This window comes from Electrona antarctica (genome assembly GCF_951216825.1).
Source record: "Electrona antarctica genome assembly, chromosome: 9".
Taxonomy (NCBI): Eukaryota; Metazoa; Chordata; class Actinopteri; order Myctophiformes; family Myctophidae; genus Electrona; species Electrona antarctica.
The window spans coordinates 33,652,922-33,672,957 of NC_136790.1; the positions used below are offsets into that span (position 1 = coordinate 33,652,922).

At 43.2% G+C, this 20,036-nt stretch overlaps 1 protein-coding gene across 1 annotated transcript in view; it reads left to right on the forward strand.

Annotated features, from left to right (window-relative positions):
* Nucleotides 1-18,001, forward strand: part of fer1l4 (fer-1 like family member 4) — a gene marked incomplete at its 5' end in the record, with an annotated part of 51,042 nt that extends 33,041 nt beyond the window's left edge. The window contains 17 exons of the mRNA XM_079510662.1: nt 211-320; nt 899-1,021; nt 3,551-3,590; nt 3,916-4,016; nt 4,310-4,444; nt 6,397-6,513; nt 7,484-7,611; nt 8,032-8,202; nt 8,711-8,865; nt 9,131-9,312; nt 9,654-9,739; nt 12,588-12,686; nt 13,424-13,541; nt 13,813-13,936; nt 14,512-14,807; nt 15,002-15,102; nt 17,441-18,001. Of these exons, the coding sequence (XP_079366788.1) occupies nt 211-320; nt 899-1,021; nt 3,551-3,590; nt 3,916-4,016; nt 4,310-4,444; nt 6,397-6,513; nt 7,484-7,611; nt 8,032-8,202; nt 8,711-8,865; nt 9,131-9,312; nt 9,654-9,739; nt 12,588-12,686; nt 13,424-13,541; nt 13,813-13,936; nt 14,512-14,807; nt 15,002-15,102; nt 17,441-17,621 (2,267 nt within the window). The 3' untranslated portion in view covers nt 17,622-18,001. The remainder of the gene's footprint in view (nt 1-210; nt 321-898; nt 1,022-3,550; nt 3,591-3,915; nt 4,017-4,309; nt 4,445-6,396; nt 6,514-7,483; nt 7,612-8,031; nt 8,203-8,710; nt 8,866-9,130; nt 9,313-9,653; nt 9,740-12,587; nt 12,687-13,423; nt 13,542-13,812; nt 13,937-14,511; nt 14,808-15,001; nt 15,103-17,440) is intronic.
* Nucleotides 18,002-20,036: the final 2,035 nt, after the last annotated feature.

Sequence of the window (20,036 nt, forward strand, 5' to 3'; positions counted from 1 at the left end):
TTTTCTGTTCAATTTAATACAATTTTATTATACCAAATCCTATAACTTTCCTGTTCTACCCCACATTTGTCTGTCTGTCTGTCTGTCTGTCTGTCTGTCTGTCTGTCTGTCTGTCTGTCTGTCTGTCTGTCTGTCTGTCTGTCTGTCTGTCTGTCTGTCTGTCTGTCTGTCTGTCTGTCTGTCTGTCTGTCTGTCTGTCTGTCTGTCCAGTGCGACAAGGGAAGGTCAATCCGTTGACAACAGTGAAGAGTATGGACCTGAGAGCGCTGTCAATCAAACAGAGCAAAATACCAAATATCAACCCCCTGAACCTGGTGTCTGTATGTAATCCTCTCCTCTCTTCTTGTCTGTGTGTATGGTGTTCATTTTGACAGCAGATTGTCAAAGTCTTTTGAATAAAATGTCATTTCGTTTTGGTTATCTTTTAGTCATCTGATAGTTTTAAGCGACTAAATATCGTAAGATTGTATTTGTCTAAAATGTATTTAGGCAGGCCTGGATGTAAATGCCTGATTTTACACTTGGTTCCATGCTGGAAATAGCCGATTAACAAGCTCACAATGTTTCGCAGTGCAATGTGTTATGAGCTTGTAGATCTGCTATTTTCACCCGATCGCAACCAAGCATAAAATGACTTATCTTTTAGTTCTACTGGATCTCTTCTCCACTAGTCCCTCCCTAACATTTGTGTATATTTTTTATTTGTTGACAAAATTGTCAGTTTAGTTTTAGCCATCATGGCTTAGTTTTTATTGAGTTTTTGTTTAGTTTTCGTCAGTGAAAAAAGGTAGTCGATGAACATTTTTCGTTTTAGTCGATAAATATGTATATAGGATGAAAACATTGCTATGGGATACTGATGATATGCAAATGACATGCTAATTAAACATTGCCTCAGGCTCCTCTAAAGATGCTGTCCAAAAAGGGGGAGGTGCTAGAGGAGGAGACACCAGAAGAGGAGGAACTTGATTGGTGGTCCAAGTACTACGCATCACTGGAAGAGCTGGAGAGAGAGAGACAGGTGAGACACCCTCATCAATAAACCAATCGATCGATTGATCGATCAATTAATACATTGATTAATACATCGATTTTCACAATCTTTCAGTGAGATGTAGCGGAGTGTTGGGAAAGTTCATTTATTTTATGAACTAGTTCAGTTCACAGTTCAGAAATTTAAGTTAAGTTCATGGTTCCAAAAAATGAACGATTTTAATTATTTTTCGGTCTTTTTTTCCCTTTTTTTCAAAATTATTGCCACAGCCTAGGGTATAGCCATTTGCGCATTTGCGCACCAGCTGAGAGACAGGGATTTAGAGAATGCTGACAGGCACTCAAATGAGATGTTAACGTCCTGTAAGTAGACTTAGAAATAAAACTAGTGTTGACTAATCAATACAAGTGGCTCTTATTTTGATGAGGCAGTTTCTGCACAGGAAGTCCGTTTCACTTGTAAACAAGCTACGATGGATGAGCTGTCAAAGTACTAGTCCCATGTTAGCGACCATATTTACAATATGAAATATATGGATAAATCATTGTATAATATAAATTAATAAGGGTTTTTCTAGACACAAGGTGGCGTATTCTGCGAATGACTCCAATATTCTTATATGATTTTTTCCAGCTGAGTTTCTCATCAATTAGGACTCCAAGAAATTTGGTAACGGTGACCCTTTCTAGTATATTGTTATCAATCTGAATATTGGGACGGGTACATGTGATTGAGTGATCATGAGGCATAACCATCATATATGAGCTTTTCTTTGCATTTAGGGATAACTTGTTTGCCTTGAACCAGGTGTCTATTTTGCACAATTCCTGGTTCATTTCCAGTTTTAGTTCATCTTTACCTGATAAAATAATATTGGAGTCATCTGCGAAAAAAACAAAAAATGCTTTGGGAGCAAATATAAATCATTTATATAAATTAGGAACAGTAAGGGACCAAGTATTGATCCCTGGGGCACTCCACAGGAAATCAGTTTGTTATCCGAGGAGATGTTGTTCCAAACAAACTGATTTCTTGCCGATAAGTAACTCTGAAACCATGACAGGGATATTCCATTTAGACCATAAAGAGAAAGTTTCTGTAGTAAGATGCAATGATTGACCGTGTCAAAAACCTTCGATAAATCTACAAACACACCAAGTGTAATTTCGAGATATTGGGAAATTAGGAGATATTGGTAACTAATTGAGTGAGAGCCATCGAAGTGGAGTGTTTTTCTCTAAAGCCATACTGAATACTGATGGGTATAAAGTAGATTGTTTTCATTAAAGTATTTGATCAAGCGGTTGTAGACAAGCCTTTCCAATACTTTGGAAAAGCAGGGGAGAATGGAAATGGGTCTATAATTGGAAAAAATGGCGGGGCTTTATATAGTGGAATAACTTTAGCCAATTTGAATTGTTCCGGGAATATACCTGTCGCAAGAGAGCTGTTTAAGATGTGAAGGAGTGGTTTGTAAGTATATGGAAGGCATTTCTTCAGAATTTGTGATTGGAGATCATCATAACCAGATGCACATTCTTTAAGTTTATTTATAATATCGGCCAGTGGGATCCTCCTGCTGCTTAACGACGACACTGTTCTGTGACTAGGTGTAGGCTAGTGTAGCTTTGCATCTGCCCGTGTGAAAGCAGCATAACGTCGTGGAAGGATACAAACGTCTGTAACCCCCACTCCCCCCCACTCTTGAACGAAGTTGAACGAGAGAAAGTGACGTTCACACACGCCAGAAATTAACGCGTTCACAATGACGTTCATCAGGCAGAAATACAGTACGTTCAGTTCACGTTCAGCCCAAATGAGAACGCGTTCGTGAACTATCGTTCGGGTACTGGTGAGGTGAAAGTATAAAAAAGAATCACACCCGTGTGAACTGAGTGGTGCAAATCCCCCCCCCCCCCCCCCCACTCCCCCCTCTCTCTCTCTCATTAGCAGGCAACAGTGCAATACTATCTATCTGTCTCTGGCACAACAGCGCCCCTACTGGTACATGAGTCACACATGAGTCACACACAAACATAGTCACAGGTCACAGACATTGCTGTTCCTTGGAGTGGTTGCACCACTCAAAAATAAAAAACAAGTAAAGTAAAAGTACCAAAGCGCTTTACATAGATTGTGCATTACATTCACACACCGATGGCAGAGGAAACCATGCAAGGCACCAACCTGCACATCGGGGCCTTATTAGGGGTTCAGCGTCTTGCTCAAGGACACTTCAACACTAACTCTGGGGAGCCAGATGGGGATTGAACTGGGGACCTCGCGGTTCCTATCCGGCCACTCCACCGGCCACTCTACCCCTGAGCCACTGCCACAACATTGTTTTTATGTACAGCACTTGATCTAAATGTACTTAGTTACTTAACACCAATGCCATCTTTCATGAGCATCTGTCTGTCTGTCTGTCTGTCTGTCTGTCTGTCTGTCTGTCTGTCTGTCTGTCTGTCTGTCTGTCTGTCTGTCTGTCTGTCTGTCTGTCTGTCTGTCTGTCTGTCTGTCTGTCTGTCTGTCTGTCTGTCTGTCTGTCTGTCTCAGGCAGCTCTGGAGAAGGAGCTAGAGGAACAGGCAGAACCAGGTACAACAGTCTTCATCAGTGTTGATTTTGACTGCAAATTTTGATTTTGTTTAGTCATAGTCTTTGGAATGTCATGTGAAAAGTTTTAGTTTAAGTCTAGTTTAAGTCTAGTTTAAGTCTAGTTTAAGTCTAGTTTAAGTCTAGTTTAATCTTGCGGTCCGGGCACCTAGGCTCCATTGCAGCCTGACAGCGCAGGCTGCAATTCGAGTCCCGATCCCGACGGCCTTTGCTGCGTGTCCCCCACGCCTCTCTCTCCCCATTTAGTATACTGTACTATCAATAAAAGCATAACAAGTCAAAAAATATATTTTCTGCATTTCTCCAGAGGGGGGCGCTCTGAACATGGCATCTATAGAGGAAGAGGAGGAGGTGGTCATAGAGATAGAACCCCCTGTACCAAAGAGGAAGAAGATCACCACGCTACAGGTCAGAGGTCAAACTATACCGTCAAAACCACACGGGACTACCTCTTTCCCGGATATTCTACGGATGGGCGTGGTTATATGCCTAAACCTAACCTTAACCGTAACCTCACACATTAATAACCTCAAAACCACGGCCATCGGGTAGAATGCTCCAGGAAAGAGTGAATCCCAAAACCACACAGGTCACATGGCATTAAATTGTGTGTGTGTGTGTGTGTGTGTGTGTGTGTGTGTGTGTGTGTGTGTGTGTGTGTGTGTGTGTGTGTGTGTGTGTGTGTGTGTGTGTGTGTGTAGTTGTACGGCTCAGAGCTGGAGTCAGCGTTCAGTAACTTTGAGGACTGGTTGAAGATCTTCCCACTCTACAAAGGACGGACCGCAGCAGAGGACGACAATGATGACGACGATGAGAGGATCATGGGAAAATACAAGGTATGGACGGACGGACGGACGGGTGTGGAAACATAGACAGCAAAACAGAGACAGACAGACAGACAGACAGACAGACAGACAGACAGACAGACAGACAGACAGACACATTTTATTTTTTATTTAACACTTAAATTAACATGAGTTTGCATGTTTATATAATGGTAGGGGTATAAAGGTTTGCCCCTTGATACAGTGTGATTGGCAGGGCTCATTATTGTGTGTGTACAGTATATACAGTGTAATGTGATTGGCAGGGCTCATTCTTGTGTGTGTATATACAGTACAGTGTAATTGATTGATTGATTGATTGAAGAATTTATTAACAGTTTGCAGAATTACAGTACATTTCAAGCACAAACTCAATACAAAGGCTGTTAACTGTGAGTGGACGACCCAATTAAGCATTACACTTGTTTCCAATAGGGTCCACCATGTTCAAATCATCAAAACATTTAGAGACGTACAAATAGACACTTCTATAGACAGAACAGGAATTCATCATAAAGGAGGTAAAAAGGGAAAAGAAACATATACAGTGAGGGGAAAAAGGGGGGGGGGCGGTGGGGGGGGGATTCAGATTTTACGGGGGCCAGTTTCGAATTGCAGCCATCCGTAGGTGCCCTTTGAGAGCGGTTTTGAAGGAGTCAAGGGATTCGCATGTCTTAATGACAGTTGGTAGGGCGTTCCACATTTTGGTGGCATAGGAGCGAAAAGAATTTAGTCCCTTGTTTGTGCCGAATCTGGGTTGTACATGGTTCGTTGCACTCCCTCTGGTGTTGTGGGTGTGGACTTCGTTAACATTAAGGAAGTATCTAGACAGGTACATGGGTATCTTGGTGGTGTATCGAATCTTGTGGACCAGACCCATTGCAAGATGCTGTACTCTGTCGTCGACCCTAAGCCATTCCAGCCTGTCGAAGTGGGCAGGGGTGAGGTGGGTTCGGGGGGCTAGGTCAAGTAGGAGCCTGACCAGTTTGTTTTGGGAAGTCTGGAGCCTGGTTTTAAGGGCCTTTGAGGTGCTGTGGTACCAGGAGGTGCATGCATAGTCAAAGAAACCCTGTACAAGGGCTCCTGTTAAGGTCTTCAAGGTGTTTTTGTTGACCAGTGAGGAGATCCTGTAGAGGAATCTTGTTCTATGGTTGACTTTTTTGATTACGTTGGTGGCCATTTTATCACCGGAAAGATTAGCCTCCAGGATGGAACCTAGGTAGGTAATTTCATCTTTACGTGTGATAACATTGTCACCCACTCTAACCAAGAAGCCATTTGCCTTGCTGAGATTACTAATAGAGCCAAAGAGAATGGATTCAGTTTTTCCCAGGTGTAAAGATAGTTTGTTATCAGCGAGCCAGGTGCAGATTCTACCGAGTTCAGAGCTGAGGGCATTTTCAACCTGCAGTTTGTCCCTGTCCGAGACCAGCAGTGCTGAGTCATCTGCGAACAGGAACAAGTTGCAGTCACAAGCTGAAGTCATGTCGTTTACATATATTAGGAACAGTAGAGGCCCTAGTATGCTTCCTTGTGGAACGCCACAGTTCACTGGGAGGGGTGGGGACAGTGTTCCGTTCACTTCCACCATCTGTTCTCTCCCCTCCAGGTAGGATTGCATCCAGCTCACTGATGTGCTATCGAAACCAATTGCTTTTAGCTTGTTAACCAGTATGGAGTGGTTCACGGTGTCAAAAGCCTTTTGGAGGTCCAGCATGACCATGCCGCAGTATTTGCCAGCGTCCACCTCTTGTTTGATGTGGTCGCTCAAATAGAGAAGGCATGTGTCAGTGGAGTGATTGGCAGGGCTCATTCTTGTGTGTGTATATACAGTACAGTGTAATGTGATTGACAGGGCTCATTCTTGTGTGTGTATATACAGTACAGTGTAATCTGTGATTGACAGGGCTCATTCTTGTGTGTGTATATACACTACAGTACAGTCAGTGTAATGTGATTGGCAGGGCTCATTCTTGGTGTATCCAATAGAAGAAGGAGAAGAGGACAGCAGACCTCAGATCATCATTGGAATCCCCAACAACTCTCCTGTCAAAGTCCTCTGTAGAATCTACATCGTTAAGGTACCTGTCTCACTGTCACTATTCACTACTACCTGTCTCACTATCACTATTCACTACTACCTGTCTCAGCTACCGATCATAATGCATTGTATTGTGTGGTGTGGTGTAAATGGTAAATGTTGCATTTATATATAGCGTCTTCATACACAACGCTTTACATAGATTGTGCATTACATTCACCCACACATTCATACACCGACGACGATGGCGGAGGAAACCATGCAAGGCACCAACCAACCTGCTCATCGGTAGCAATTAGGCGTTCAGCGTCTTGCTCCAGGACACCTCGACACTACGCTGGCCTGGATCGAACTGGGAAGCAGCCGCTCTAGCCCTGAGCCACTGCCGCCCCCCACTGTCGTGTCGTGTCGTGTTGTGTGGCAGCAGCAAGAAGGCAACTTCACTAGTACTTATTCCTTTTTAAATGTGTTCACTTTAACTGTCCTTCATACTTGAAACAGTCCCTGGAACCATATGCATCCCCACATTCACTTAGACATACACAACATCCCTATTCTACTGTTCCCAAAAGAATATTTTCTGAAAATGGACGCAGGTCATTCCACTATAAAGCTCCATTTGATTGGGGCGCTTTAAGACATCCTTGTATTCACATATCGTTACAAGTTACAACCTGTTCGTGCTACTAATACTGCTTGTATTAACGTGTATTTCTGACTTTTATGCTGTCATTGTACTGTATTCTCCATTTCTTTGTTTGAAATGAGTTGAGGGCTCGGGGTATGGGTGGGAGAGGATGAGCACAAGCTACTCTACTCTGTCGAGGCCTTTAAACTGTATCTGTACGTGTGTGTGCCTTTGACCTGCTGACAGGTGCATTTTTAGGCCTGTCTTGAAGGTAGCCAGTGATTTGTTTTTTTTGAGGGATGGGGGAGGGCATTCCACGCCTGAGTAGCAGTGCTTTGGAAGGTGAATTTGCTGACCTATAATGCTGTTGTACTGTATACAGGCTAGCAGTCTGGCTCCTACAGATCCTAACGGTAAGGCAGATCCCTACCTGGTGGTGAAAGTTGGACCACAGTCGGTGGACTCTAAAGATCGCTACATCCCCAAGCAACTCAACCCTGTGTTTGGAGAGTGAGTGTCTCTGTCTGTCTGTCTGTCTGTCTGTCTGTCTGTCTGTCTGTCTGTCTTTTTTTGTAATTTATAATTTGTATTGATTTTTTACATTTTGACAGCATACAGTACAGCATACATACATCAAGTGTCTTCTATCCCAGAGTTGGGTCGTCGTATGCCAAAACAAATCTAGACAACATTTAAATCAGCGTCCAAAGGATAACTAAAAACATTAAAAATGAAATGATAAACAAACAGAAAAGAAAAGAAAAGTAAAAAATAAAATAAAAAATAAAATAAAAAGGTGGGGGGGGGGGGGGGGGTCCTTGGGTCAAACCACTGTCATGATGCAATAAATATAGACTGGGAGTGTGAAGTCTATCTGTCTTTCTAATGGTTTGTGCGTGCGTGCGTGCGCGCATGTGTGTTCTCCGATAGGGTGTTTGAGCTGACGTTATCATTTCCGTTGGAGACGGAGCTGGTTGTCATGGTGATGGATCACGACATGGTGGGCTCTGATGATGTCATTGGAGAGACACACATCGACCTGGAGAACCGCTTCTACAGCCGTCACCTGGCCTGCTGTGGTCTACAACTATACTACAATATGTAATATATACAATATATACTACAATATGTAATATATACAATATATATGAAGGAATATAGGCCAAGCAAATGAATAAATAAATAAATAAATCAGCGATCCGGTTTGATACAGTATCAATAATAAAGCTTATCTGACGTAACGTTCCGCCAATAGCGGTTTCCGGTTGGATTCTAATTGGCGGAATGTTCCGTCACGAGCAGTTAATTTGTTAATGCCAGTCCACAACAATACAACTGCTTGCAACCCCCAAAGGCAGTTGCAAGGAGTTGCATTGGTGCAGTGGACTGGCCTTAAAGCTGTCTCGTTGCATTAAAGTTCCACTCACCAATCTAACAGAATCTCTGTCTGTCTGTCTGTCTGTCTGTCTGTCTGTCTGTCTGTCTGTCTGTCTGTCTGTCTGTCTGTCTGTCTGTCTGTCTGTCTGTCTGTCTGTCTGTCTGTCTGTCTGTCTGTCTGTCTGTCTGTCTGTCTGTCTGTCTGTCTGTCTGTCTGTCTGTCTGTCTATAGTGATGGCTATAATAAATGGCGTGACAACAAGAAGCCGTCGGCCATCTTGGCAGATCTGTGCAAGAAGAACAGTATCTCATCTCCAGAGTATCGACCATCTCAAGTCAAAGTCCTCAACAAGATCTTCAAGATTCCCCCTGATGCTATACCAGAGGGTAGCTGTCTGTCTGAACTTGACCGCGATCTTAAAACGCCCTTTTCTCTGAATCCTTTCTTAGATTGAGTCGTCGCTATACCTCGCGGTTACAATATTAACGCTTTGGATGACTTTTAAAAGGACAGTCGCCAAATTACTGTAGCTATAGCCAATTTTGCTTTGGGGTGAATTTTGGGCTCTTCAAAATAAAAGTCGCCGCTGTATCCGGCGGCAGGGGAGGGACACAGACTGAACTAAATGAATATGCGTGTGTGTGTGTGTAGAGTTGAGCAAGAAGAACCAGCTGTCTCCGGAGAATGAGGCTGAGCTGGAGGAGCATGCAGCCCTCAGGGTGCTGCAGCGCTGGGCTGAGATGAGAGAGTTTGTCCCTGGAGCTCTGCCTCTGGTCCCTGAGCACGTCGAGACACGCTCCCTGTGGAACACCCAGAGCCCTGGCTTACCGCAGGTAGACACACACACATACAGACACACGCGCACACGCACACACACACACACACACTCACACACACACACACACACACACACACACACACACACACACACACACACACACACACACACACACACACACACACACACAACCTGAACACAGACCAGGTCCCTGAGGAAGCACCAGAGACCAGTATGCCGGGGCCGGGCACACATATGTTATACACCTGTGTGTGTGTGTGTGTGTGTGTGTGTGTGTGTGTGTGTGTGTGTGTGTGTGTGTGTGTGTGTGTGTGTGTGTGTGTGTGTGTGCGTGTGCGTGTGCGTGTGCGTGTACGCGTGTGTGCGTGTGCGTAGGGCTTTCTGCACATGTGGGTGGATATGTTTCCTACTGATGTCCCGGCTCCGCCTCCTGTCGACATCAAGCCACGCCTACACGAACAGTAGGTTTTCACATGTTCCTGTACCTTTCCTGTGTTGCACACCTGAATCAATGTATGCTTCTATAGTCTTGTCAATCATTCAACTTAGAGATGCACAGATATATTAGTCAATATCGGTATCGGCTACCAAGCTGTAGATGCTCAACACTTATTTCTTATAATGAAGATTTATTTGTTTCTTTGGCACGAAAAGAGTAAATAATAACACGAAAAACGTAATAAACAAATATCAGTATCCTCCAGTGGTGGAAAAAAACGAAGTACAAATACTTCGTTACTTTACTTAAGTACAAGTTTGGAGAATTTGTACTTTTATTGACTACTTTTCTTTTGCTGTATTTTTACTTTTACTTCGTTACATTTACAAGGAAAAAATCGTACTTTTAATCCGCTATATTTAAAATCTGACACCTCGTTACTCGCTACAAATTAAATAATGCGCAGTTGAGAACAGAACAACAGGGCTGCGCTCCACTCTCAGATAATAGGGGGGCGGAGTTGTGTTCTGCTGCCTGGCCTGCTTGAAGACGGCAAGACGCACACACACGTTGTCACACGCATTCAACATGGATGAACGCAGGGCTGCCAAGTCTCACGCTTTGAGAGTGAGAGTCACGCAATTTGACCTTTTACCACGCACCACGCCACACCTCTCATTTCTCACGCACGCACAATACGCACGCCGAGGGGGGCATAAAATGTGCCAAAAAAGCCAAGCCGGCTATCATAATAACAATTTTATAACAACGCGCGCCCATGTGTGCGTCCTCACAAACGGCAAAATAGCCGATCTGCAGGAGATCATGCAGCGCTGTTATATGCAGTAGAAAGGGTAACCAGGCAGTGGACCACCAAATCGTCAGCCGGGTCCCTGACTGTGACGCATGGAAATGAGCCATGCAGAGTTTAACATCGCATCGAAATATTTTTCATGGAAGACAATATAGCCTCCACAAGTTACAACATTAAGTGAGTAAGTCACAAGTGACTATCTCTCTTCTATACTGGTGTGTGGCGTGACTGGCGTCTCTTGCGTGATATGAGGAACGGTGCCAGTAGCCTACGCACATTATAGGGTGTGTGTGTGTATGTGTGTGTGTGTGTGTGTGTGTGAAGGGGGAGGGGCCGCATCGCAACTTGTCGTTATAGTTCTGTTCAGAGAGGGGGGGGGGGGGGGGCGGGGAGAGAGAGAGAGAGAGAGACCACAGATGTGTGGGCATGGGGAAATTAAAAATAAGGCATTTTCCCAAATTCCAGTTTTCTGACTTTTTATTTCACAACATATTCCCCAATTTCCACTGAGATTATGGGGTGAATGAATGTGGCCAGACCCATCTTCTCTTTCTGTCATAGTGACATTGTCCTGCATCAGATCATGTCCAAATCAGGTTCTCCAATCTCCAGTAGCCTCTTCAGTTTTTTGAAGATTTTTTGAGTGGTGCAACCACTCCCTTACGGAGCTATGTGTGTGGCTGGCTGGGTCTGAGCACTATGTGTGTGGATTGCTGGCTGGCTGGGTCTGAGCACTATGTGTGTGGCTTGCTGGCTGGCTGGCTGGGTCTGAGCACTATGTGTGTGTGGATTGCTGGCTGGCTGGCTGGGTCTGAGCACTATTAGTCCATGAGCCAGACCCCCCTAATTTGCGCGTTAATTACGAAATGGGTGGGCAAATTCTTGTTTGAATTTTTGATTCACGGATTCACGGCTCGTGATTATAGTACAGCAGTGTTTCTCAAAGTGATGTCTGGAGACATCACTTTGTCCAGAGACATGTTCCATTCAAACCCAAATGCATTAAAGTTGCACATTTCATAAACAAGAATGCAGAGGTTCAACTAGCACTGGGGAACTGGGCTTCGTCTGTTTTGCAACGCAACATGGAGCTCTTGTGTTAATTAATTATGCATGTTGGTCCTGTATGTTATTGATGTATGCTATTGGGGGTTCTGTATTTTAATTATTTGTATGCCATTTCATTTTTTGGAATAAAGCCACTTTTGACAGGACAATTTTAGGACTTCATTTATTTGTATTCATTTTGAAAATAATTTTGTATTTTGTACTTTGTAATTTTTACTTTTATACTTAAGTACATTTTTACACCGGGTACTTTTTATTTTGTACTTTGTAATTTTTACTTTTATACTTAAGTACATTGTTACACCGGGTACTTTGTATTTTGTACTTTGTACTTTTACTTTGTAATTTTACTTTTATACTTAAGTACATTTTTACACCGGGTACTTTGTATTTTGTACTTTGTACTTGTACTTTGTAATTTTTACTTTTATACTTAAGTAAATTTTTACACCGGGTACTTTTTGTACTTAAGTACATTTAATTTGAGGTACTTTTTTACTTTTACTTAAGTAACTTTCTTAATGGGTACTTTGTACTTTTACTTAAGTAATTGTCAAGTAGAGAATCAGTACTTCTACTTAAGTAAAATATTTTTGTACTTTTTCCACCACTGGTATCCTCCCCCTGGCCAGCCGGGGCGCCTGATGGAGGGGAAAGGAACTGGCTGGATCCTTGGTTCCTTCCACGCGCTACATCCGGCCGGTGAAACTCTCCCCTGTCAGGTGAAAAGAAGCAGCTTGGACTCCTCATGCATAGAAGAAAGCATGAGGTCAGTCCGCTGCCTCCCCAGGTTGGCAGAGGAAGTGTAGCGACCAGGATTACATTAGATAATTGACACTGGGTGAAGAAATGGGTTGCAAATTCGTGGGATAAAAAATTAAAGCAAAAAACAAAACAAATATCAGTATCAGTATCGGCTAAACTGTTTTGAACATCGGTATCGGCCAATAATTTCCATATCGGTGCATCTATTTTCTATCTATTATAGGTATGAGTTGCGTGTGACCATATGGAACACAGATGATGTGGTCCTGGATGATGTCAACCCCTTCACTGGAGATCCCTCTTCTGACATCTACATGAAAGGGTTAGACACACACACACACACACACACACACACACACACACACGCACACACACACGCACGTTGCACAAACACGGGCGGGCTTATGGATGGGCGGACAGATACTTTAGACTTAGTCACTTAGCTTAGATTAGTGAATTCAGGTTTCCAGGTACCCAGCTCTGACCGGTATATTGTGTGGGTGAAATAGGCTTGGTTTTCATACAATAAGGCCCTTGCACTCAGAGTCGGATGTTTTGTGAGTTTCTTCTATTTTTGTATTCTTGGTCATTTGGTCAATCGTTTTTTAACGGATAATAAAAATAACCTCTCAGGAATTTAACTGGGTTAGTTTTAGAGTTCTCAAACTCTGCCCGAACCCAACCCGACGTTTTCAGGCCAGGCTATTTAAAAATAATAATAATAATAAAAGAAATAATAGTTCTGTTTGTGTATTTATCTATTATGAAGATGGTGCTGACTGGCGTTTAACTTTTACTCTGTGTAGAGTTCTCAAATTATGCCCAAACCTGACCCGGCCCAACCCAACGTTTTAGGGCCGGGTCAGGCCTAAAATCTCTGACCGGGCCTTAATTTTCAGGCACGTTGAGAACTCTTGTTAAAGAGGCCTGGCCGGGCCTTAATTTTCAGGCACGTTGAGAACTCTTGTTAAATTGACGAAACAACAAACCACTGTATCCAGTAATGTTATTATTTTGCAAAGTGGACGATGGTGTTACAGTGTGTTTTCCTGCTGTTAGGTGGATCAAGGGTCTTGAAGGAGACAAGCAGGAGACTGATGTCCATTTTAACTCTCTGACTGGAGAAGGCAACTTCAACTGGAGATTTGTCTTTAGATTTGACTATCTTCCAACTGAGGTATACGCACGCACGCACGCACGCACGCACGCACGCACGCACGCACGCACGCACACACACGCAAACAAATATGACGATACATTTTGACTGTGTAGAAAGCAGTTGTGTACACAAGGAGTCACCGTTCTTCTGTGTGTGTGTGTGTGTGTGTGTGTGTGTGTGTGTGTGTGTGTGTGTGTGTGTGTGTGTGTGTGTGTGTGTGTGTGTGTGTGTGTGTGTGTGTGTGTGTGTGTGTGTGTGGTTATGTGTGCGTGTGCATGCATGTGTGTAGAAAGAGGTTGTATTCAAGAAGAAGGAGTCCTTTTTCTCGCTGGAAGAGTCAGAGTTCAGACAGCCTGCGGTTCTGACTCTTCAGGTGTGGGATTATGACCGCATCGCTGCCAACGACTTCCTGGGTAAAATATCTGTTAAATATGTGCTACAGTGGTTCTCAACCTTTCCTGGATCAGGGCCTACTTGAAAATCTTGAAATCGTTTTGTGGCTGTGTGCATCAGCGCATGTTCATTTTAATGATTGATCAATCAGTTGATTGAGTCCAGGCTTGGATCCTATTTATCAATCATCACAATGAAAACATCTGGTTTTACAAAACACCTCAATTACACCCAAAAAACCACACCCCGAACTTTGAACATTCAGTGGATGTTCTGTGGTCTGTGGTTTTCTGAATAATTATGCTCAGAAATGTGCTGTGATTGGCTGTCTTTGATGTCATAGTCCTTGAACCCCGCCCCCTCTCCTCTCGTTCTCCCCCTGGGGGGGGGGGGGGAGTCCTCAACAGCGACTCAGCCTCAGAACACAGAGCAATTCCAAAGCAACACAATAACTTGATCAGCTCTGCAAGCTGATACAAACCTGCCATGGCTCACTGGACCATGATAAAGACTTTTATTGTTTGTAAAACCAGCATGTCATGAAACCTTTAATGGGTCAAAGTACAGTATATACCTCTCTCCCCACTGCTTGCAGGTTCCGTAGAGTTGTCTCTGAGTGACATGGTGAGAGCAGCCAAGGCCTCAGATAAGTGCTCCATCCAAATGGCCAAGGACCGCGCCGGGCCTCGCTTCTCCATCTTCCGCTCCAAGAGGATGAAGGGCTGGTGGCCGCTGATCCGCCAGAAGACCCAGCAGGACTTTGAGAGGGAGGAGAAAGAGAAGGAGGACGCCAAGAAGAACAAGCGCAAGAAGAAGAAGAGCAAGCGCAACAAGATGAAACGCGAAGACATCGAGTTCACCGACAACAATGGAAACACCTACCTGCTCATGGTTGGTATTATTATGACGATGATGAGTGTCTCCGCTAGGCCAGAGAATGTTTTGCTTGTGTCTGTCCATCCTTCTGTTCAGCCATCCGTGTGTGTGTGTGTGTGTGTGTGTGTGTGTGTGTGTGTGTGTGTGTTGTTGTTGTTGTTGTTGTTGTTGTTGTTGTTATGATTACATTAAATGTGATTACATTTCAGGGTAAGGTGGAGGCGGAGTTTCAGCTGGTGACACTAGAAGAGGCGGAGGCTAATCCAGTGGGGCGGGCCCGAAAAGAACCGGAACCCCTGGACAAACCAAAGTATGCACGCCGTCGCACGCGCCGTCGCACGTACGCACGCACGCACGCACGCACGCACGCACGCACGCACGCACGCACGCACGCACGCACGCACGCACGCACGCACGCACATGCACATGCACATGCACATGCACATGCACATGCACATGCATGCACATGCCACATGCACACACACACAGCACACTAATACACTAACTATTATTTTAGATGCAGCAATTGGATTTATTGTTATTTTTAACTTTTTATACTGTTTATCATCTTTCTGGTTATCTACAAAATGAGTCTTTACGTTTTGAGTATGTTTACTATATTGTATTGCCATTTTGTATTTGCCATCCAAGCGTCACATATCCCACAATCCAGTAGATGGCAGTATAGTTTAATTGAAGTCTACTCAGGGTATAGAACATATAACTAATGTGAATGCTGGCCAGCGGGTGGAGGGGAATCGTACTTGGTTCGAATCAATCGGACCTAGTCGGTGTAGTCTTGTGTTGCCAGACTGTTGCCTCTCGCAATTTTCAAATGCTTCCGTCATACATTTTGGAGCACAGAAGCTCTGATCATGAGTAAAATATTAAAGGACCACTTCACCACTTTTCAACCTATCTTCATATAATAGGTCCTCACTAATAATCATGAAAAAATGGCACAATTTGTTTCTACGGTCTGTGTCTCATAGGAGGGCTGTGGGCAGTTCAGAAACCGTCCTCCAGTGACATCATCGATGGGGAATACAAGCTAATAGAAACTGCAGGCTTTCTAGTCCTGAAAAGTTGCAATGCGAAAATGGAAGCCATCGTTCTCACGATAATGAAAATCTAAACATTTTTGTAAAAACATCTTGTTTAAAAAAAATCTGCCTAATGATGATGTCACTGGAGGACGGTTTCTAAACTGCCCACAGCCCTCCTATGAGACACAGACTGAGTAGAAAAAAATCGTGCCATTTTATCATGATTATTAGTGAGGACCTGTTATATGAAGATAGGTTGAAAAGTGGTGAAGTGGTCCTTTAAGTGGAAGCCTCCTCCCGACTTCCATTTCATCTTTACAGTCACGCACATGTATCCTAACATAAATAGAAATCATCTAAACATATATAGTAGCAATGGAATTTCAAGAAATAAGCTCTAAAGATATTTTAAAATATATTTTTGTGAATGGAAATGACAAACAGAGTAGTGTAGTTCCAGACTCTAGCATTCGGAGATTGTGGAATAGTTGTCTGGCTACGCAAGACTAGACCTGTCGTGAATCCATTACTTATGATGGGCTATCCCTGTCACATTGGTATTACTTATGATGGGCTATCCCTGTCACATTGGCATTACTTATGATGGGCTATCCCTGTCACATTGGCATTACTTATGTCATTACAACCTGATGGGCTATCCCTGTCACATTGGCATTACTATGTCATTACAACCTGATGGGCTATCCCTGTCACATTGGCATTACTATGTCATTACAACCCAATGGGCTATCCCTCTCACATTGGCATTACTTATGATGGGCTATCCCTGTCACATTGGCATTACTATGTCATTACAACCCGATGGGCTATCCCTGTCACATTGGCATTACTATGTCATTACAACCTGATGGGCTATCCCTGTCACATTGGCATTACTATGTCATTACAACCCAATGGGCTATCCCTGTCACATTGGCATTACTATGTCATTACAACCTGATGGGCTATCCCTGTCACATTGGCATTACTATGTCATTACAACCAGATGGGCTATCCCTGTCACATTGGCATTACTTATGATGGGCTATCCCTGTCACATTGGCATTACTATGTCATTACAACCTGATGGGCTATCCCTGTCACATTGGCATTACTTATGATGGGCTATCCCTGTCACATTGGCATTACTATGTCATTACAACCTGATGGGCTATCCCTGTCACATTGGCATTACTTATGATGGGCTATCCCTGTCACATTGGCATTACTATGTCATTACAACCAGATGGGCTATCCCTGTCACATTGGCATTACTTATGATGGGCTATCCCTGTCACATTGGCATTACTATGTCATTACAACCTGATGGGCTATCCCTGTCACATTGGCATTACTATGTCATTACAACCTGATGGGCTATCCCTGTCACATTGGCATTACTTATGATGGGCTATCCCTGTCACATTGGCATTACTATGTCATTACAACCTGATGGACTATCCCTGTCACATTGGCATTACTATGCCATTTGTTCTTGTCATCCTATAGATAGTGTTGGGCCAATGTGTAGTTTTAACTGTTACATTATCATTAAAATATCAAATCTAACAACCTCCCCTAACCTCCTCCACTCTCCTCCAGTCGTCCCAAGACGTCCTTCGCGTGGTTCGTGAACCCCATGAAGACGTTCATCTTCTTCATCTGGAGGAAGTATAAGAAGTACATCATCGCTCTGCTCATCCTGGCCGTCCTCACTCTGTTCCTGGCCCTTATCCTCTACACCCTGCCTCAACAGATCTCTGGCCTCATAGTCAATGGATGAGAGACACTCAGAGACAGAGAGAGAGAGAGAGAGAGACAGACAGACAGACAGACACCTTTGACTGTTAAAAGCACCTTTATTCAGTGGTGGGAAAAGTACCCACGTGTTTTACTTAAGTTAAAGTATCAATATTACAATCTATAATACCCTGTATGACAAGTAGGCCTGAATGTCCGGAATACAACATTTACTTGTGTAAAAGTACAAAGGCTTTGGCATCAAAATGTACCTAAAGTAGGCCGACGCAAAGCAAAATGTACTCATTATGCAGAATGTCCCATTTCATGTTTTCAAATGTATAACAATATTTTGGAAAATAGCAGATCTACAAGCTCACGTCACGACGCATTGAGTTTGTAGATCGGCTATTTTCAAATGGCCGAAATATATATAGGGTTGATGTGGTTAATGCATGTTTTGTAATAATAATTAAAAGCTACAAAGTAACTAAAGTCTTCAAATAAATGTATAGTGGAGTAAAAGTACAATATTAAGTTATTTAAGATATCAGCATGTCTTTTCACGATCAAACATATCTACGCTTATGCATCGAATCAATTTGAACAAAATATTTTATTGTACCTTTAAACTGAGTTCCTGTAATATTAATATATGCAGCTATATTCATATAGACACAGAACAATTTTAATAACACTAAGAAATATATATCTGATTTGTATTCATGTTATATGGTATAAGTGCTATGTTTCAACCAAATGTTATCAATATGATTTATGAATGAAATAAAAACATTTTTTACCAACAAAACGATGGGAATTCTGATTGTCAGTTCATTTATATGTTGAACAAAATTCTCAGTAAAATAAATAGTTGTTCAAGTTGCCCTTACATGTTTTCTCAGTAAGGGCGCATTCAGACAGTAGATTCATGAAGATGCAAATTGCCGCTCGCGTCAGGAGTCTTCCTGTTTTTTAGACAGCTGGTGGATGGATGCAACTTGCTGCAGCGTCGGCCAAAAAAACGGAAACGCTTTGCCGACGCTGAAAGTTGCAGCGTAGGTGGAGCTTCAATTCCATTCACCAGCTGTCTAAAAAGGAAGAGACTCCTGACACGAGCGGCATTTGGCATCTTCATGAATCTACTGTCTGGATGCAGTCTAAGACAGCCCTCCCCTGGTGGGGTGACTGGGTGAGTGCACCAAAGCATTATGGTCATTGTAGTAATCCAGTCAAACCCTAGTCAAACACACATTATTTTTCTGGCATATAGTGCAAATTTCAAATTGTGCTACAGTTATCTACAAAAAAATACTATTAATATTGAGTGACTGGAGTTTCCTCCAGCGGTGAAATGTCCCTTTAAACCTAGAACTCTGCCTAACAGTAGGAGTTGAGGCATTACTCACTAGGTCAGTATTTGACCTGGTGACCTTATGATGCCTCAATGTATTGACAGCAGTTACTGGGAAGTCGGAGGTCACGAACTTCCACAGAAAGGGAGTTAGAATATCAAGAAGGGGAAGTGTACCGGATTGCATGGTTGTTTTGGACTATGTAACTTTCCTGTTCCAAAGTACAGGGGAAACTGTTGCGCCCTTCTTTGTCCTTTGTTATAAGTAATAATACGATTTTTTTTGTTTTAGACCAGATCACACGGGCACGATTTAGAAACACAGACCAGGCTTTCCTCCGAGGTGGAAAGTCTGGTGACGGCACCGTGACTCGAGGTTACAAGCTCGTGTGGTAATACACCACACTCGCAATGCAGTTTTTAGGTCTGCTATTTTCACTAGTTTGGGTCCCGGGAAAATGTCTAATCTCTCTTTTGGGTCTTGACCTGAAAGGTTTGGGAACCACTGCTCTAGATCAGCTCAGGTGCTGAGAATCAATACTCAAAGGCATCCTGTTCTATCCAGGATTTTTTATCTCCTGCACTGAATTTGTACCACTGAAGGCTCTATTAGTAGAGCCTGCCTGGTTGCTCAGGGGACAAATTTGGACCTTCAGGTCATGTCCAACCTTAGCTCTGGTCCATAGCCCTAATGCCCTTTGCTATGAAGGCATTAGAGCTATGAAGGCATTAGAGCTATGGACCAGAGCTAGTCCAACCTAGAAATGTCTCAATAGAAGAGCACAGGGAGGCCAAATACAACCACCCAAATTATATAAGTTACATCGTATTAATATACTCTATCACAGGGGTTCTCAACCCGTGGGTCGCGACCCCTCGGGGGGTCGCCAAATTATTGTAGGGGGTCCCCAAATTATTTTAAAAAATTCTTTTTAAATTTTATTTTCACGATTTTTCAAAAATAGCAGACCTACAAGCTATGAGCTTGTAGATCTGCTATTTTTCAATAGCTAAATTATAACAATGCTTAAAACACCAAAAGGGGTTCCCGCCCAAAATGGTTTAAGGTTATTGTAGCAGTCAATTTATATTGGGGGTCGGGAG